This window comes from Carcharodon carcharias, chromosome 26 (assembly GCF_017639515.1).
Source record: "Carcharodon carcharias isolate sCarCar2 chromosome 26, sCarCar2.pri, whole genome shotgun sequence".
NCBI lineage: Eukaryota > Metazoa > Chordata > Chondrichthyes > Lamniformes > Lamnidae > Carcharodon > Carcharodon carcharias.
Genome location: NC_054492.1, coordinates 6594075 through 6615221, shown reverse-complemented (window position 1 = coordinate 6615221; position 21147 = coordinate 6594075). Strand labels below are relative to the sequence as shown.

Genomic DNA, 21147 nt, shown 5'->3' with positions numbered 1-21147 from the left:
GACTTAATTAGATGGGAGCCAACATTTTGGTTTCCTGACAGCGGGTTGAGATGTAGAGACTAAGTCAGCAAGCGTGGCTGTGGCAGGTCGGACATCACACCGTCCTTTGGTGGGTTCTTTACTTGTAATACATTTGCACGCCGTGAATACTCATTATATTAAAACTTCTTGTAATACCGTCCTACCTTCAAAAGTAAGTCAGCAACGAGCAGGAATCTCCCGGTACTCGGTTCACATTTTGTTTAAAGGTGGCGAATCACAGGCTGCCACACGCAAGTGCATAAAGAAGGTGACTAACCGCCCTCTTCCGTCATACGATTGAGTTCATCCATTACTCCACAGCTGAGGGCAGCCAGATGTGACAAGGATATTCGGCTTCAGGGCCATTGCTCAATTCGCTAGAGTGCAAGGGGTCATCGATTGCACTCATGTGGCCATTGGAGCACTCTAGGACCAACCAGTGGAATTTGCGAACTGATCTGTGACTGCAGGCAAAGAATCATGCATGTGTATGCTTGTTTCCAGGGGAGATCTCACGACACTCATGCATTTTGCATAACTTGCAGTTCCCAAAACTTTTTGAGGACCCAGCCCAGGTTGATGACAGGATCTGCTAATGAATGCACCCACTTCTGGTTCCACTGTTGGCAACAGTGTGCCATAGATAAAATAACAGCCTACAATTCTTCGCTAGCAGAGGTGTTCAATTTCAGTTTTGGTTGGTACAAGAGCATTTTGTGTCCGTGAGGGGGAAGGTCCAGATGTGGAATTATTTAGATGGTGGCCTTCTACATTCTGGAGTCCATCTTGACCATTTGACTACCTGACTCTATATCCATCCTTAAAAATATCAAACCCCATTCCCAATTGGATGTTTGACCATTTTTTTTTAAAGAAATTATTCATCAGAGCCTTAATTTGTAGCACATCCAGTACTTAGGGAAATAAACATTCTAACCTTTATTCCCAGTTAAGACAGATCAGAGATCCATCCTGTTTGGGGGGTGGGGGGGTGTGGGTCGCCGGAATCTCTTACATCGAATTTTTGGTAGGCTATTGTAGCTCTTTCACTCCTTTGGCAATTTGAAAAATGTCTTCTATGAGACTTTTTCTGGAGGTTAGGCCACAGCTGGAATTTTGTGTGCAGTTCTGGTCACCACATTACAGGAAGGACATGTTTGCTCTGGAGAGAGTGCAGAGGAGATTTACAAGAATGTTGCCAAGGCTTGAAAATTGCAGCTATTAGGAAAGATTGGATAGGCTACAGTTGTTTTCCTTAGAATAGGGAAGGCTAAGGAGTGAACTAATTGCACAAAACTATGAGGGGCCTCAATAGGGTAGACAGGAATGACTTGTTTCCTCCAGCTGAGGGGTCAGTTACCAGGGGACATAGATTTAAGGAGGGGACATGAGGAAATTCCTTTTGACCCAGAGGGTGGTGGGTGTCTGGAATTCACTGCCTAAGTTGGTGGTTGAGGCTGAAACGCTCAATTCATTTAAAAGGTACCTGGATCTGCATCTGAAGTGCTGTAACCTGCAAGGCTATGGACCAGGTGCTGGAAAGTGGGATTAAAATGAGAGGCTAGTTTCTTTTTTTTCTTTTTGGCTGGCACAGATGCAGTGGGCTGAATGGCCTCTTTCTGCACTGTAACTTTTCTAAGGCTCTAATTGAATTCACATTGCTGTTGTTGGAATTCGGGGTAAAGGTGTCAATTAACTCTTCATCCCATTTTCCCAAATTCCAAAATGATTCAGAGTTATAACCCTTATTGGTAGCAGTGGTTATGTTTTATTCAGTCTAAGTAAAATTGATGCATACTAATTTCTGAGCAGTGGTAGCAAAGTGCACCAACATTACTATTGCACTGTGATCTCCACATAATCACTCCTGATTGTGCCAGTTAATGTGGCACGTACACATGTGACCCCTCAGGCAGCTCCTTCTCTTGTGAGAATCCAACTGCGGGATGGTCCCAAACCTCCTCTGGCTAAATATGTCTCTCCCCCTACCCAGAGAATCCTTTTAATGCTTCCTTTTCACAGCAAAGTGTATGGAACACAATGTAATCCAATCATTATCTCGCTATATCTCACCAAGACCCATTTCTTTGCCCTCTACATTATCACCAGCCTCAGCCCCTACCTCTCTCCTCTTTGCTGCCAAAAGTGTAATCTGTATGATTATCAGCTTGTGTCGACACTTCTCTAATATCCTATTTCCTTGTCTCCCTACTGCTACTATTTCTAAGCTACAAAGGATACGCTGTGCTGGATCCATGGTCACATCTATACTAAGATCCGCATCAGTACCCCCTTCCCCCTCTCTTTCCTCATTATTTTTTTAACCCCTGCCACCACCTCCTCCATGTTTCACCCTCCCATTCCTGGTCTTGCTCTCTCCTCTCCTTCCTCCTCTTGACTTGAAGTTTGCACTTGTTCTTGGTTCCCTGCGTACAACAGCACAGGAGATTTATTGGTGCGCTATAAAGTTCTATGGTGACCATTGGTGCAGGATTCAGATTGTGTGCTGTCCAGCAGAGTGTCAGTGGATAGTAAGCAGTAGCTGCAACCCCGGCTGATTTCTTTACTCCCTCATTAATCCAGTGACACAGCTGTAGCCCCAATACCCAGTACATGAGTGGAGCTGTGCTAATTCAGCACAAGCTAGCGATGGAACCTGGGCCTTTCATGCATGTTGTGGGTCAGCATGACACCATTTACCCACTGACCCTCTTGGGGCATGTTTTATTTATTTAAAGAGTTCAACTTTACTCTGACTCCTCTGTGCTATAATTTTAATCAACTATTGCCTGAATTCCAGTCCTGAAATAATGAAATGCTTGGAGACAGAAAGGAGCAGTAAGCTGAAAGCTTTATTGAAAAATCTGAAGCATACAGGTGCTTGTGCTGATTATAAATTGTTCTGTGTTCATTCCCCACAAGCTCTCTTGAAACCACCTGTGATTCCCAGAGACAAACAGGATAGGTTTTTCTCTTTAGTGGTGGGGCACATGAGCTTGGTGTGACACAAGTTCTTATCGTAAAGGTGGGCACGATTGTTCATTTCATTGGTCAGAAAATATTGAGCAATTTATGATAAAGGCTCCTGGCCCACCAGCACAGAAGAGAAAATTCTACCCTAACCTTTCCAGCCCATTATCTAACTCTACTAGTTAGCTGAAATCCTTGGAAGCTGAGTGATCCAGCCCGGCTCCAGAGATTCCCTGTAACCAGCTTTACCCACACTTTGTCTCCCTTGTGGAGACTCAGGATCGTGATTTTGATTGAGAGCTGGGAACTGTTTGCTGGCAGGAAGCTATGGATCAGACTGACTTTCTCTTTATTCTTTACCAGGGCCACATCTGTCTGCAGCCCCCTGCCTGGCAGAGAGGAATAACTGAAAAAGTAGGTCCCGCACATGGGGCATGTAAATATTCCAGTCGTGCTGTTGTACGCCCCTCCAAAATTCACATTGACTGTGTCGTAAACAATGGGATCCACAGAAGTCAGCACATGATTCATTGTGGAGCGCTGCACGTCAAAAATCACATCCGATTCTGACAAAATAGAAAAAGTAGATTTAAGACAATAACTACATAAACAGTTTCATTTTTTCTCCAAATTGAGAGAGTTCATTATTACAATGTAGGGATGCACAAGCACACTAAAGAGATGAGGTCTAGCATGTTATTGTGCTGAGGTGATTTGTTGTGAGATTTTTCCACATTAGTGTTATAGGAAGCCATTTTGAAAGCCATTTTTCTTCATTTTGAAGGCTAGGATGCCTTTGAGTTGTTCTAAAGCTTTCACAATTTCTGAGTTTTAGAAAGTTCTCAGTTTTCCCTCATTTCTCCTGAAGGTGCAGTACCTTGCCCCCACCCAATTCGTTGAGCCTTACTGAAGTACTTGGATTGGGAAATGAAATAGTTCCTCTTTCAGGCACCCAGAATCAGCTCAAAGCAGTTCCAGATCATGCACAACATAATCTGATGCAGAATTACCTGGAAAAACTCAGCAGGTCTGGCAGCATCGGCGGAGAAGAAAAGAGTTGACGTTTCGAGTCCTCATGACCCTTCGACAGAACTGTCGAAGGGTCATGAGGTCTCGAAACGTCAACTCTTTTCTTCTCCGCCGATGCTGTCAGACCTGCTGAGTTTTTCCAGGTAATTCTATTTTTGTTTTGGATTTCCAGCATCTGCAGTTTTTTTGTTTTTATTTTTGTTTTTATAATCTGATGCAGAGTTCATCTTCCCAGGCCCCTCCCCTCCCCTCCCCTCGACCAACTCGATTACAACAAAAAGCCTCTTCCCCCAGTCTCTCAGTGTCATCCCCTTTACTTACTTTAGTGTTAAATTTCTTTCATCACCAACCACCCTTAGCTCTGTTTGATATTATTAGTTTTGTGCTGTAGGCTCATGCTGTTTAGAACTGACTGAAACTAATCAAACTTATTTCACAGCCCAGCAGACACAGGAGACTTCCATCCCATATGGCTGGGCTACATTTAAACTCAGAAGTTAAAGGCCAATGTCTCCCCCATTTCACAGTCTAGTTCCCTATTCAGGTGGGTGTGGATTCTCAATTATGGGTGGAAGGAACAGCAAGTCCTGAATGTGTCCTCACTCGCCATCTGCATTTTCAGTAGGTGTCGGTTGCTGGTGATCTGAGATGGGAACCTTGGCTGATTTTCTTTCCTCCCATCCCAACCTAGAGATCCCTAGGTAATTTTAGCATCCCGGCCTGCATGTTGCAGCACTTCCCTAGGTTGTACATGTAGCCATTGAGCTACTCAGACTTCACGGCAAGGGACAATTTGTTATTGCCTTTACACAACCATCCTTTTTCTTTCTAATGTTTTCAGTTGAAACAGTTAATGCTGGTTGTCTAGTCTATCTGGTAAAAATTCTGCTTTTAGAAGTGTTGCCTTGACTCACTCTTGTTCCAAGCACAAGCAGCTCCCAGCTTGGCTTTTGCCTCTATGATCAATTTCAGTGGATTACTTGGTCTCATTTCTTCATTAGCTGTTCCCTGGAAACAATTGAAAACATGGAGTAAATGCTTCACATTTGTTTGTTCAGGTATGGTCTCTGATATGACATAGCAAAAGGTCAAGGTTTGCAGGATGTTACACTAGGAGGCATTACACAAAGGAATAGGATAGAGCAGATGGGAAAGAAAAAGCCTCCAGCCTTTTCACACACCAAGTACAATCTACCCTACAGTGGACACCACCAACGCCGTAAATATTTCACAAACAATGTGTTGTGGTTTTCCCCACTCTTTGCCTTCCATATCATTAACCACCTATTCTGTAATGGTCCCAACATCTCCAGCCCAAAGAGCCAAATGATCCTTTTTCATATTTCGTTAAGAAAAAAAAAGCTCAAACTTAAAATGATCAGTGCTCCTGAGAAGATTCCTCTCATCCTCCTTGCGCTCTCTTGCTGCAATCTTCCACCTTCATCCTCAGCACATTGATGCAAGATCCATGTTATCATCTCCTAAATGAACCCATTTTTTATCGGAACATTCAAACTCATTCCTCCTCACCTCCCTCATTCTTTCATTCCGCTCGCAATTTACAGGTTTTTAAAACCTAAGCTTCATCTCAAGTAATCAATTCTTCTTCAGTTAAACCATTTTCCCTCACTCTTTCCAGCCTTTGATGGTGTCTGAACTGGGATTATTGCCTTTCACCTGGATCTCTCAATTCAATAGAAAGATCTAAACTGTTTTGTCATGGAGGCTGTCTAAACCATCTCATATCCTGAGGGAATGTTCTGTGAATTATCTCCCATCCACCAAAAGATAAACTATCTAAAACCCGAAGCGATTTTTATCTAGCCAACTGTCCTACATTATATAGATTTAGCCAGCTGCAGGCTTCATGTTGCTTCCTCGGTAGCATCAATTCAAAAGCCCTTGAGCAAGGTTTTTCTCTTGAGTTTTTGAGCGAAAAACTTTGCACAGGGGAGGGATGGGAGTAGTTGGGGTGGATGTTCATGTGGCAAAATTGGGTGTAAATGATTGTACATCCAAAACACAGCACACCCAAGTTTATATCCATTGAATTAAATGGACAGTAAAATGGGGTTGGGCCTATATTCATTGAAGTTTTGAGGAATGAGAGGTTCAAGAAGACAGCTCACCACCACCTTCTCAAGGGCAATTAGGGATGGGCAATAAATGCTGGCCCAGCCAGCAAAGCCTGCATCCCATGAATGAATATAAAAAAAATTCTGATGGCGCTTGACAGGGTAGATGCTGAGAGGATGTTTTCTCTAGTGGGGGAATCTAGAACTAGGGAGCAGAGTTTGAAAAAAGGAGGTCTCCCATTTAAGACAGAGATAAGGAGGAATTTCTTCTCTCAGAGGGTTGCTAGTGTTTAGAATCCTCTTCCCCAGAGAGCAGTGGAGGCTGGGTCATAGAATATATTCAAGGCTGAGTTAGACAGATTTTTGATTGACAAGGGAGGCAAGGGCCATGGGGGCTAACAGGAGAGTGGAGTTAAGGCCACTATCAGATCAGCCGTAATCTTATTCAAGATGGAGCAGGTTCGAGGGACTCCTGCTCCTATTCCTTATGCTTTTGTGGGGAGGAAGTGTCATAGGCATCTGCCCCACCCTGCCTGATTTTCAGATATGTTATCTACCTGTGCGAAACATTACACCCAAACAACTCAAGAACCTATCTACCCCATCATGTTCGACGCAGCATTCAATTACTTCTTGTACTTAATCTTCTAACTTTCAGTCCCATTACTAACCAGATATTCAGCTGTTTCATAAAGATATTAATTAATAAAAAACACCACCAGTGCTGCTCCACCTACCCTCTTGGATGGAGGAGGAAATTTGTTTTCTTTCTTAAAGCTTAATATTACTCCCACAAAGCTTCACACAGTTCATGCTGATACTTCTGCTTTGCTTCTGTGATAAATCATAAATTTTATGCTGGAGGAGATTACAGGGTGAGGAAGGGATTTGGCCATGCAAGGATTGAAATTCAGTGATGAGAATTTTAAATTGGAGATGTTTTGGGAACTAGGAGCCGAAATAGGTGAGTTTAGGACTGTTTGGTCCTAAGATTGGTGGTTGAGTTGGACTTTCTGATGGGGGTGGGAGGAGGCTGCACTGGAGCACAAACCAGTTGGACCAAATGGTCTGTAAATTCTATGTAAATATTTTTTGACTCAATTGACCCTTCACAAAAATGAAGCAAGCAACAAAGGTTCCATTTAGCATATTAACATATGAACCATTCCTTTTCACCCAAGCCAGTTTGGGTTTCCTGGTGCTCCTAAGAGAAGGTCAAAGTGATCACCCTGTTCTTAGATTTCAAAGTAAAAGACCCGTTTTCTTATGATAGGAAATGCGGTGCAAGTGCCCATTTGCCACAAGGGCTATCTGGGCAGGGATTAAGGAGGGCCAAATGATCAGCTAGCTCTCTGACTTTGAGAAATGTAGGTTTATGGACAATTGGTAAGAACATGATCGGCTTAGCTCTGATGGCCTAACACTTGTTTCCTGAGCTCACCCACAGGTGAGTCCCAGGGGACTGTCGTTATTATGTCAGCATCCAGAAACTTTAGGACAGGTAATTTCAAATTTAATTGGACATTTTCCTTGCACACATCATGGGTGCACATCAGGAAATTCTGGTGGCGTTCATTCGTTTAATTTTACTGTATAGGAAATCCTATGAGGACACTTGCAGGAGAACGGAAGAGAAGGATGGAAAACAAATGGAAGGTAGGGAGGAGACAGGTGGAAGAGGAAAAAGGAAGAGGAAGATAGGGAGGGAGGCACTAAAGGGAGCAAGAGACAGAGAGGGAGAGAAAGGACATAGAAACAAGAGAGGAAGAGATACAAAGAGAAAGAAATTTAGAGATTCAGAGAAACAGCAAGAGAGAAAGAAGGAAGCAGAGAGATATAGTAAAGAGTGAGACAGAATAATAGTGAAAGGCAGAAAACAGTGATGTTCGAATCATATCTCTTTAAACTGGATATTTTTTAAAAAATATATGGAAGGACATTGCAGTATTTGGGCAATAGGAGGCTGTCTGAGAGTCTTTTTGAAAGGGTCATAAGTTCACCTTGGAACTGTCAACAAACAGGCCTCTTCCAAGCAATCACCTGAGCTATGTGGTACTTGAGAAGAAGTTGTTTGTTTGTTTGGAACTGCAAATAATTAATGAAAAGCTGAAAGACAAAAAGACAACATGGCAGAAAAACAAACCTTAAGTTTAAACCTGTGGTTTTGCTTTCAATCTTGTTGGGGAAATGGCTACCCTGACTAGCTCTCTCTCCCTCTCTGCAATGTGGAACTGTGTGTAGCTACCCTGACTAGCTCTCTCTCCCTCTCTGCAATGTGGAACTGTGTGTGGCTACCCTGACTAGCTCTCTCTCCCTCTCTGCAATGTGGAACTGTGTGTGGCTACCCTGACTAGCTCTCTCTCCCTCTCTGCAATGTGGAACTGTGTGTGGCTACCCTGACTAGCTCTCTCTCCCTCTCTGCATTGTGGAACCGTGTGTGGCTACCCTGACTAACTCTCTCTCCCTCTCTGCAATGTGGAACTGTGTGTGGCTACCCTGACTAGCTCTCTCTCCCTCTCTGCAATGTGGAACTGTGTGTGGCTACCCTGACTAGCTCTCTCTCCCTCTCTGCAATGTGGAACTGTGTGTGGCTACCCTGACTAGCTCTCTCTCCCTCTCTGCAATGTGGAACTGTGTGTGTCTACCCTGACTAGCTCTCTCTCCCTCTCTGCAATGTGGAACTGTGTGTAGCTACCCTGACTAGCTCTCTCTCCCTCTCTGCAATGTGGAACTGTGTGTGGCTACCCTGACTAGCTCTCTCTCCCTCTCTGCAATGTGGAACCGTGTGTGGCTACCCTGACTAGCTCTCTCTCCCTCTCTGCAATGTGGAACCGTGTGTGGCTACCCTGACTAGCTCTCTCTCCCCCTCTGCAATGTGGAACTGTGTGTGGCTACACTGACTAGCTCTCTCTCCCCCTCTGCAATGTGGAACTGTGTGGCTACCCTGACTAGCTCTCTCTCCCTCTCTGCAATGTGGAACCGTGTGTGGCTACTCTGACTAGCCCTCTCTCCCTCTCTGCAATGTGGAACTGTGTTTGTCTACCCTGACTAGCTCTCTCTCCCTCTCTGCAATGTGGAACCGTGTGTGTTTCTTGACATGTAGCTGGATAATCCTCATCCGAGTGTAGTTTGCATAATTTTGGCCTTGCAAGCTGAGACAGGAAGATTTGGTCCAGCCACTCTGGCAAGTGACATTTGTGCCACACAAGTGCCAGGCAATGACCATCAAGAGAGAATCAAACCGCCACCCCTTGACATTCAGTGGCATTACCATCACTGAATCCCTCGCTATCAGAATCCTGGGGGTTACCATTGCACAGAAACTGAACTAGACTAGCCATATAACTACTGTGGCTACAAGAGGAGGTGGCACAGTGGTGGGATTTGAATCCTGGGCTGCAGAGCATTACACTGGGTCTGTTGATTACTAGTCAAGTGACAATACCACTACGCCATCGCCTCCCCGCATTGCCATTGTATTGCTATGTAGACCAAGGATAAAGTGCGAAACAGATCAGGAGAATGTGACAGGCAGGGAGAGACAGAAACTGAGAAAAAAATAGAGAGAAATAAACAGTTTCTGCAAGGCAAAGGGAGAATTTTCAAAGTATAGGAAGGACTGACAGGTACAGTAAATTTTCTATGCTTACCAGTAAATCTTTCGGTACATTCCCCAAGGCACCAGACTGATGGATACAGTGAAGCAGGATTAAGCACAACAAATTCCTCTGTAATGACATAGAACAAGCTCCTTTAAATTAGATAGAAGGAACCATGTGTGTAAACCATTGACACAATCATTGCTACTTGCCAATCCAAAGGAATCCATTCCTCAAGTCTTCAGAATTACAATGCCTCCTCTTCAATTTCTTTCTGAACTTGATGTTGTTGACCCTGTGCAAGATGTCCACGTCTTATGGCTCTTAGCTCTGTCTTCTGGTATTTATTTTCTCAATTGTGTCAGAAAGGGGCTGCACCCAATTCTGCAAGTTCTTGCCTGCTCCTTCAAACTTAAATAATGCCACTCTAGCAGCAAACCACTGCCCAATGTCTTTCAAGGTCTTGATAAACACATAGGTGTGAAAACCAAAATGTGCTATTTGCTTGCTGTACAAGCTGCAACACCTCAAGGTGCTGTCTCCTGTAGCAACCAAGTGTCATTCAGTCATCCGGGAAAGAATGAAACATATTTAAAAACAAAAAAAACTGCGGATGCTGGAAATCCAAAACAAAAAAATAAAAAATACCTGGAAAAACTCAGCAGGTCTGGCAGCATCGGCAGAGAAGAATACAGTTGACATTTCGAGTCCTCATGACCTCGCTCCTATTTTTACTTAGTTCTGTTGAAGGGTCATGAGGACTCGAAACGTCAACTGTATCCCTCTCCGCTGATGCTGCCAGAGCTGCTGAGTTTTTCCAGGTATTTTTTATTTTTTGTAATGAAACATATTTACCTCACACATGCTGGGAACATCACTGCATCGTAATCACTCTTATCATCCTCATCCTGATCCTTCTCTCAACTAAAGCATCCAATTTCTTTGTAGCAGCCATTTTTGTCGTTTCATTAATTTTTTTTAATGCTACTCTGGGCTTTGCTGCTCTGAAGACCCTGAACAAGGAGCTCTGGTAAAATTGAAATTAATTAGAATCTGAGGAAAACTCCCCACTGGTTGGAGCCATATCTGGGACAAAGAAAGGTGGTTGTGGGAGTCCAGTCATTTCAGCCCAAGGACATTCCTGTCAGAGCTCCTTAGGGTAGTGTCGTAGGCCTAACCATCTTCAGCTGTTTCACCAAGATCTACCTTTCACCATAAGGTTGGAAGTGAGGATGTTTGTAAATGATTGCAGTGTGTTGTTCCATTCACAATTCCTTTTATACTGAAGCATTGAATGTCCATATGCAGCAAGACCTGGACAACATTCTGGTTTTGGCAGATAAGTGGCAAGTATTATTCGTGCCACACAAGTACCTGTCAGTGACCACTTCCAACCAGAGAGAATCTAACTATCTCCCCTTGACATTTAATGGCATTATGATTGCAGAATCCCCCACTATCAACATCCTAGAGATCACCATTGATCAGATACGTAATTTGACCAGCCACATAAATACTTTGGCTACAAGAGCAGGTCAGAGGCTGAGAATTCTGTGGCAAGCATCTCATCTTGTGACTCCCTAAAGCCTATCCACTATCTACAACTGAAGCTTGAGATCATAAAGCTTGTCAAGGTGCCAATATGTGAGCTGTATTCACCAGACACATTGCATAATTCCTAACTTCCATTAAACCACCACTAACCATCCCTCTTATCAACCGGTCTGATATTTTGAGGCGTTCCACCAGAACAAGGCCCTCCAATCTCGTCACTACCAGTACTCCTGGATGAGCAGGGCTCCAGTAGGGCTAGTACTTGCTCCTCATAAGGAGTCAGGACTTCCAGATTGGGTAGACCCCTGCTCTCTTAAGGGCATTGTGGGCTTACTGCCCCTGACAAAGAGATTTCATCAAAAATGTCAAGTTATCATATAGTTTGCATCCAACCCATTATCAGCTCAGCATTTGCCAACCTGAAGCCTATGCTCATGCGTCAGAAAGTGATCCTGCCAACCACTCCCCGTATGAATAAACCAAAGCTTGAAATGCACAATGGCATGGTTTAGGACAGTTATGTCCTTGTGGAATCATGCTACTTTTGATGAGCAGTTAACCTCAATTAACTCCTGCATTCGCTAGTGAGACCTGTATCGCACTGGACCAAGATTGCTCATACTGATGCCGTAGTCACCCTGGCTGACTTCATGAGGTCATTGAGCATTTTGTGGCACTGGGACCAAGTTCTTCTCACCATACTAACATTCTTGATCTCTTCAGCCACCTCTTCCCATGCAGCAAAAGTCTGGCTGGGCTTCCTTCTCTTGCCACATCAATCCTATACTGCAAGCAGAAGGGCACCAAAGGTGGCCTCACTGAACCTGGTGGCAGCTTTGCCCTTTCTAAAATGCCTGTCCCCTCGATTCAACAGCGTAGACATCTACGGAAATATGTAATAAATAAACAACTCCTCAGTGCCAAAAGGTGGGATACTTGATGATTTTATAAATTTCTGCCACCTATAAAGATTAACATGGCTTGCACACATTAGCTAAAATTTAAATTCACTTACCTAGCCCAACTGGAAAATGCGGAAACCTTCTCTGTGTATTGTAGATTCACTCGATTGATCACCTGATGGGTCACCTGACACTGTCCCATGCTAGGGGGCCCTTTAAAGTGCTGGCTGTGAACCTGTTCCAAGTTGCAGCCTACCACCTCAGAGAACTGACATCCCGCCCTTCAGTACTTATTGGCCGGGATAACGATCTATAACCTGCCCTTGCCACTAATTGATGGCAATTAACGTATTATCAGGCCTGAAGTCGGAACATCGACAACTTCTGGGCGTGAAACCCACCATCAACAAGTGAATGTATTATTCAGCTCATTGTTGTGTCTTACATAATCATTTACATTCAGTGCAGTTACTGGTGTGCAAGCAAAATATCAGACATCTTGTACACAGCATAAACCTCACAAATATCAAAAGAGATGAATAACCAATCAACAAAAATGGTAAAAAGGCAAAATTAATGGCTCTTTACTAATACATAGTATTAATGGCACAGATAGAGGTTAATGGGTATGATCTTAAAGCCATTACGGAGACATGGTTACAAGGAGATCAAAGCTGGGAACTAAATATTCAGGGGTCTGTGACTTTTTGAAAGGACAGGCAGGAAGGAAAGGGTGGTGGGGTAGCTTTGTTAGTACAAGATGGAATAAGTACAATAACAAGAAATGATCTTGGATCTGAAGGTGTAGAATTCATATAGGTGGAGGTAAGAAATAACTAGGGGAAGAAGACAGTGGTGGGAATAATCTTAGCCCCCTCCCCCTAACAGTAGCTATACTGCAGGAGAGAGAATAAATCAGGTGATAATGAGGGCATGTAAAAATGGCAGCACATTAATCATGGGTGACTAATCTTCATGTAGATTGGAAAAAGCAAATTGTCAGAGGTAACCACGAGCAAGAACTCATAGAATGTATTTGGGACAGTTTCCTGGAACAATATGTTGTGGATCCAATCAGGGAACAGGTTGTTTTGGATCTGGTAATGTGTAATGAGGCAGGTTTAACAAAAGATGACCAAAAAAATAATAAAGAGGGAGTTAATAAACTTGAGGGTAAACTAGCAAGTAATATAAAAGTGGACAGTAAGATCTTCTTTAAATATATAAAAAGGAAGAGAGAGGCCAAAGTTAACATAGGCCCCTTAGAGCATGAGGCCAGGGAAATAATAATGGGGAACCAGGAAATGGCAGAGGAGTTGAAAAGTACTTTGCATCAGTCTTCACGGTGGAAGAAACCAATAGCATTCCAAAAATACTAAATGATTAAGGGGCAAAAGATTGGAGAGGTGATAAATACACTAACTATCATTAGAGAAAAAATACTAGGGAAACTAAAGGGGCTAAAGGCCAATAAGTCCCCTGGACCTGATAAGTTGCACTCTAAGATATTAAAGGAAGTAGCGACACAGATAGTGGATGCACTGGTAGCAATCTTCCAAGAGTCCTTAGGTTCTGGAAAAGTCCCAGAGGATTGGAAAACGGCCAATGTAACACCCTTATTCAAAAAGGGAGTGGGACAAAAACAGGTGCCTATAGGCCAGTAGGCTTAATATTCGTCATTGGGAAATGTTAAAGAGTCTATTATAAAGGATGTAATAGCAGAGCATTTAGAAATGCATGATATAATCAAGTAGAGTCAGTGTGGATTCATGAAAGGGAAATTATGCCTAATGAATTTATTAGAATTCTTTGAAGAACTAACAAGCAGGATAGGTAAAGGGGAAACTGTGGATGTAATATATTTGGATTTCCAAAAGGCATTCGATAAGGTACTGCACGTAAGGCTACTTAATAAGATAAGAGCCCATGGTGTTGGGGGTAGTATATTAGCATGGATTGGGGATTGGCTAACTAATAGAAGACAGAGAGTTGGGATAAGCGGGGGCATTTTCAGGATGGAAACCTGTAACCCTGTGGAGTGCCACAGGGATCAGTGCTGGGGCCACAATTATTTACAATATATATGAATGACTTGGATGAGGGATGTACTATCACCAAGTTTGCGGATGACACAAAAATAGGTGGGAAGGCAAGTGATAGGGATAACACAAGAATCTACAGAGGGATATAGACAGATTAAGTGAGTGGTCAAAAACTTGGCACATGGAATATAATGTGGGAAAATATGAGGTTATGCACTTTGGCAGGAAGAATAGAGGAGCAGAGTATTATTTAAATGCAGAAAGACTGCAGAAAGCTGCAGCACAGAGGGATTTAGGAGTCCTCATGCATGAATCACAAAGATCTAGCATACACGTTCAGCAGGTAATAGGGAAGGCAAATGGAATGTTGGCCTTTATTTCAAAGGGAATGGAGCATAAAAATAGGGAAGTCTTGCTAAAACTATATAAGGCACTAATTAGACCACATCTAGAATACTGTGAACAGTTTTAGTCCCCTTATCTAAGGAAAGATATACTGGCATTGGAGGCAGTCCAGAGTAGGTTCACTAGATTGATCCTGGGTATGGAGGGATTTTCTTATGAGGAGAGGTTGAGTAGGTTGGGCCTGTACTCATTGGAGTTTAGAAGAATGAGAGGCGACCTTATCGAAACATGTAAGATTCTTAGGGGGCTTGACAAGGTAGATGTTGAGAGGTTGTTTCCTCTTGTGGGCGAGTCTAGGACCAGGGGGCATAATCTCAGAGTCAGGGGTCGCCCATTTAAGACAGAGATGAGGAGGAATTTCTTCTCTCAGTGGGTAGTGAATCTGTGGAGCTCTTTACTGCAGAGGGCTATAGAGGCTGGGTCGTTAAGTTTATTCAAGGCTGAGATAGACAGATTTTTAATCAGTAAGGGAATCAAGGGTTATGGGGACTAGGCAGGAAAGTGAAGTTGAGGATGACCAGATCAGCCATGATCTCATTGAATGGTGGAGCAGACTTGATGGGCCGAATAACCCACTTGTGCCCCTATGTCTTATGGTGATTCATATCTAGTTCCAGCCAGAGTGCCTCTCTAACCTTCACTTGCAGCAGTTGACCTGAATATTTTGGTTTTCACGCCCAATGTGTACTTTTAGAAAGTGTGAATCTGCACCGTGGGGTGTTTGGGCCATGCGTGGAAGATATTTATCTGATTCCTCATAGATAACAGCAGCAGCAAAGCACAGGAATTGCCACACCAGTTTTAAGCGGGTTTTTGCATCACACCAAACTCAGCATTATGAACTGCTATCAAACACCAATAAATGATCAAAAATAGACAGACTTACTAACTGTTGGATATTTCAGACTATTTCAGCATTTTGATGGACTTTATCAGTCCTCTGTGCCCAACAATGTGAGGGATGACAGGACAGGGGATTTGCCACCCAAGTCAACATCATACAATCCTGAGTTAGGGTCAGATACAGAATAAAGCTGTCTATCAAACACCCTAGATCAGATGCAGGATAGTTAGATACAGAGTAAAGCTCCTTCTGTCTTGCCCCAACAAACATCCCAGGTCAGGGCCAGATATAGAGTAAAACTGTTTTTCAGACAAATGAATTAGATATATAGCCAGTTGTGTTCTGCACTAGCCCAGAGTAACAACAACAACAACTTGCATTTATATAGCACAGGGTGGTGAGACCATGGAAGTATGTGTAACCAGGGACTGGAAGTTTAACATCAAGGCATTAATAGCCAGAGAGCAAATGTAGGTAAACGAAAATGCTGGTTATAGATAAAGAGGACTTGGTGTGGGATTAGGATACAGGAGGCAAAGTTTGGCATGAGCTCATATTTACATAGGGTGCAAGTTGGAGACCGGCCAGGAAACTATTGGAATCATCAAGTCTGGGGTAGCAAAAGCATGGATCAGAGTTCCAGCAGCAGATGAGCTCAGGCAAGGAAAGTTACTGATGTGTAAATAGGCAGGTTTGGTGATAGAGAAGATTATTTGGTCAGATAAAATTTGCAAACCCTTTAGTTTAGACTCATACAGTCACCAAGGAGGGGGCTGGAGTCGATATTCAGGTGTGCAGTTTGTGGTGAGGACCCAAGACAATGGCTTTGGTCTTCTGAATATTTGACTGGAGGAAGTATCTGCTTATCCAGGACTGGATGTCAGGCAAGCAGCTTGACAAACCAGAGGCACTGGCATGGCAGTGGTGATGTCGAGCTGGATGTCACCAGAGTACATATGAAACCTATACAGTTCAGTACTGGTTAGATTCTGAGCTTAGCTCCCTCTGTGCCAACGCATCAAATACTCCCAAGGTAGTAGAAAATGGGTTGGATATAAAATAAAAGTCCCTTTGAACTGCCCCATTGAACATGCACAGATCTGAAGATTACTTTCCCTGTTTGTATCACACACAGCAGCTGAGTCTGAAGGCGGAATCGTCCCAGTTTGGCACCGAGTGCAGTAGCGAGTGGGAAAAAAGGTCATTTCTCTCACCAGCCTCAATGGCGGCTTTTCATTCCGTATCGTCCCAATCCTGCCTCATTAATAATGCATTCCCAGAAAACGCACATTTCAATGGCAGGTGGGCTTATTCGCCCGCCACACCATCACCTCGCAGCTTTCTATCACACCGGACGCCATATTTAAAGTGCAGCCATGTGTCCACCTCTTAGTTCTTCTAGAAAAGGACTGCTGCAAACGGAACATGGTCCAAAAAGGCAAGAAGACTGCAGCCGCCACCCCCAGTTTAATGACGCTTCCCTCGAGCACCTTTTGAATGCAGTGGACTCCTGCTGTGTTGGAGGGCAAGAACATCACCAATCCAGCATGGGAGGCGATGGCAGCAGGGTCAGCGCCAACGCCCTACATAATAGAGGACAGCCACCCAGTGCCGAAAAAGGATGAATGATCTCCTCCGTTCCGCCAGGGTAAGTCACTCTCCGCTTCACTCTTAACTCACACACTAACAAAGCCATCACACATCCACAGGGATCTCATTCACTGCCGGTTCAAGGGACATCACCATTCACTCTCTCACACTCACCTTCATTGTCCGCATCCTATCCATGGCACCACTCACCATCCACACATGCCAGGCATACTTATCATCTGGCCTGGCAGGCATCCTGCTTACACTCTCTCCATCTCTATTCATGCAGGATAAGCTGGCACACGACAAGAGGTAGAGGTCACAGACTGGTGGAGGAATGCCTGAAATCAAGGTCCTCATGGACCTTGAAAACAGAGCCACCCAGCTGGCCAGCAATGATCTGGACCATTCCTGTGCTGACGGTGAGGCTGGTGGTGCTCAACCAAGTGAGGATCCAGCAGTGCAACATCCATCAGACAACCATGCTGTGAGTGATGTGTCCTGTTCCACAGTCCTCTGCCATGCACTAATTATCTCTCTTTGCTTTCACAGGCACATCTGGGAAACAGCCGACAGAGTCCATGATCCAGGACCTCCAATCAAGCCCTGAAGAAAACTTTGAAGAGGAATCTTCAGTGTCCACAGTGGAGGTGGAGGTAGCCTGCCGACTGCTACACCCTGTCTGTGATGACTTTTATGGTCGTCCTATGGCAGGCAGACACCTGGAGGGCCCCAGCCTGCTTTCGGGGTCCTGCTGTGTGGCAATGGCACCCTCCTCGGCCTGTGGAGCTGGAGCTGCTGGGGTTACCAGAAGAGGAGATTCGGATGGGCCAGGCACCAGACACTCTTGGGTGGATAGCCCCAGGGTGAGCATCTGCTGATCCTCCTCCATATGAGTGCCTGAGGGCCCTTTATTGAAGACACATCACAGCGCTCACCCACACCCTCCCACATCTCAGAGCCACACACCTTGGTGGGACCTAGCTTTAGAGTAGTCTTGGGAACACAATCTGATGAGCATATTGCACTGTCTGATGCACAACAGGCTGCGACAGGGACTTCCCAGGTCTCTGGCACTCGGAAGACTGCTGGAGGCCAGAAACCTGCTGAGTCTGAGTCTGATGACAAGCCTCTGGACTCGGTCATACCTTAGTTGCTGGACCTGCAAAGGCAAGCTCAGGAACATCAGGGAGGGATGTCCGCTGCACCCCTCAGATTGCAAGGCACGATGAAGGAGTCTGTTCTCCTTCAGGCTGAGGTGACATTGCCGGCATGTCAACGCACCAAGGTCAACACTGGCAGGATGCTGGCCGCCATGGAGGTGGTCTAGGATAAAAACAAAAAAACTGAGTTCTGTCGAAGGGTCATGAGGACTCGAAACGTCAACTCTTTTCTTCTCCGCCGATGCTGCTAGACCTGCTGAGTTTTTCCAGGTAATTCTGTTTTTGTTTTGGATTTCCAGCATCCGCAGTTTTTTTGTTTTTATCCTAGACCACCTCCATGGCGGCCAGCATCCTGCCAGTGTTGACCTTGGTGCGTTGACAGAACTGAGTTCTGTCGAAGGGTCATGAGGACTCAAAACGTCAACTCTTTTCTTCTCCGCCGATGCTGCCAGACCTGCTGAGTTTTTCCAGGTAATTCTGTTTTTGAGGTGGTCTAGGACCTTGGTCCTGCACTGCTGTGCAGGCTGAACTCCATCACTGATGTCATAGTTGGTCTCCAATAGTCGTACGCGAGAGGGGTGCGGGCAGTTTGATATCATTCCCGCTACCCCTTCTCCTCAAGGAGTCTGCCAGGGGCCCTCAGGCACTCATATGGAGGAGGATCAGCAGATGCTCACCCTGGGGCTATCCACCCAAGAGTGTCTGGTGCCTGGCCCATCCGAATCTCCTCTTCTGGTAACCCCAGCAGCTCCAGCTCCACAGGCCGAGGAGGGTGCCATTGCCACACAGCAGGACCCCGAAAGCAGGCTGGGGCCCTCCAGGTGTCTGCCTGCCATAGGACGACCGTAAAAGTCATCACAGACAGGGTGTAGCAGTCGGCAGGCTACCTCCACCTCCACTGTGGACTTTGGGGGAGCACAAAGATGTAGCGGCAGGGTTAGGAAGGTGAAGAATATGTAGTTGCACAGCCTGGGCATGGGTGTTAATCACTTGTACATAATATTGACTATTGTAAATAAACTTCCAAGAATGTCTCCCTGCTTATGGCTCCTTGTTCTGATGAACAGTGTTCATGTCGCTCAGATGTGAAGCCTTGGTTTTTGCACAAGATAAAGGCTAGTGTCTGAGTCCGCGGCCTCTTCCCTATGCAGTGTGTAATCTTCAGACCAAAGTGATGCTCCGGCTCACACTCAGTGGACACATTACTGATGCCTGCACCTCAATGATGCTTATCATTGCTGCTGAAATGCCATGGGCAGGTGTCACAGAATTCCCTCATTCTCTCTGTGTGGCTCTCAGTGCCTTAAAGATAGGGCTGGCCCCCACCTCTTCAGCATCTGTGACCAGTGATGCTGTGCTCCTGAAGGGAACAGGTGCTGAAGGCTGACAAAGGATCAGGTGCAATTAAATTTTTATGGCTGAATCTGCATGATATGACGCTGATTACAGAGCGCAAGCGAGCTCCCTCAGCCAGACAGGAGTCAGATATTCACAGACACTATGTGAAGATCTGTGGAGTGTCCTCACTGCTTGTCATCATCATCCTCCTGCAATCGAGCCACTATTAGGGCCTCAGCTGCATCTCCATGACAGGAGCTTTATCACAGAGGGTATTTGCGCTGCCACCAGCCATAGAGGAATCTAACATTCACAGATGCGATGTGAGGATCTATGGTATCTCGGTTGTCATCATCCTCCACAGATCTAGCAGCTATGAGGGCCTCCCGAGCGCTTCTCTGACCAGCGCGATAGCTTTATCGTAGCCTTCACCCTTATCCCCATCAACGTGCTCTTCATCAGAAGAGACATCCAGCTCCTCCATCTCCTCAGCCAGCTCCTCTCCCTGTTGCAGCGCCAGGTTGTAAGAGGTGCAGTAGGCAATGACGATATGTGACACCCTCTGTGGACTGTATTGCAGGGCTCCACCAGACCAGTCCAGGCACCGGAATCTCATTTTCAGCATCCCGATGATCTGCTCCACCAAGTTGCGAGTTGCAGCATGAGCCTCATTATACCTTTGCTCTGCTGCAGTCTGAGGCCACCACACGGGTGAAATCAGCTAAGTCTTCTGTGGGTAGCCCTTGTCCCCAAGGAGCCAACCCTGCAGCCTCTGTGGACCTTGGAAGACTTCAGGGATCTGAGATCGACTGTGAATGTAGGAATCGTGAACTCCCTGGGAACTGTGTGCAGACCTGCAGGATGCATTTGTGGTGGTTGCACACCAGCTGAACATTCAGCGAACAGAAGCACTTACAGTTGATATAGTTAACTGCTTGTTGCAGTGGAAATCTGAGTGCCACGTCAGTGCAGTCAATGGCACCCTGCACCTGTGGGAAACCTGAGATCTGGGCAAATCCCATCGCTCTTGCACCCTGGTATTCTTGGTCCCGGGCGAAATGCACAAAATTATGTGCCTTTGTGAAGATGGCATCCGTGACCTCATGGATGCATTTGTGCATGGAGACTTGCAATATTCCACAGAGGTCACCTGGGAGTTCTGAAAGGAGCCACTGGTGAAAAAATTGAGTGCCGTGATCACTTTCTCGGCCACTGGCAGTGGATGCCCTTCATGTCCCCGTGGTGCCAAATCCTGCAGCAGCTGGCAGATGTGACCGATCAATTCCCTACACATGCGCAGTCTTTGGCGACACAGGTTGTCAGTCATCTGCAGGAATGAAAGGTGGTGTCTGTAGACCCTGGGTCTAGCTAGGTCCTGAATAGCGACTGCTCGCTGTAGCTCTTCAGAAGCATGTGTGGGAGCCCCAGCCACCCCTTCTTCCTGAGGGTGCTGCTCCTTCCTCTCTCCAGCCAGTCAGTTCTGTCTCTCTCTTCTCCTTGGTCTTCACACTCTGTACGCCTCGAGGCACACAGCTAGGTCACCAGGCTCCATGCTCCTTAAATGCTCATTAACTTGCAATCTGTGCCTGAGGGGTGAAAAGCTCTGGAGCATTTG

At 45.3% G+C, this 21147-nt stretch overlaps 2 protein-coding genes across 2 annotated transcripts in view; one reads left to right on the top strand and one right to left on the bottom strand.

The window, feature by feature from the left end:
* Positions 1-21147, top strand: part of mthfs (5,10-methenyltetrahydrofolate synthetase (5-formyltetrahydrofolate cyclo-ligase)) — a 51548-nt gene that overhangs the window by 16288 nt on the left and 14113 nt on the right. The gene's annotated exons all lie outside the window — the stretch shown is intronic.
* LOC121269792 (complement C1q tumor necrosis factor-related protein 1-like) lies at positions 2855-10118 on the bottom strand. Its single transcript, XM_041174721.1, has 4 exons — positions 9907-10118; positions 9746-9823; positions 4935-5028; positions 2855-3557 (listed from the first exon to the last, which is right to left on the bottom strand). Exons 1-4 carry the CDS (start codon positions 9922-9924, stop codon positions 3157-3159), a joined length of 591 nt encoding a protein of 196 aa, XP_041030655.1. The 5' UTR covers positions 9925-10118; the 3' UTR covers positions 2855-3156.

Excerpts from the sequence above, each read along its gene's own strand:
- LOC121269792 (XM_041174721.1), bottom strand. Across the intron at positions 5,029-9,745 it reads ATGTACCGAAAGATTTACTG|GGAACAGCTAATGAAGAAAT; the intron begins GTAAGCATAGAA and ends AATTGTTTCCAG. Across the intron at positions 3,558-4,934 it reads TGCTTGTGCTTGGAACAAGA|AATCGGATGTGATTTTTGAC; the intron begins GTGAGTCAAGGC and ends CTATTTTGTCAG.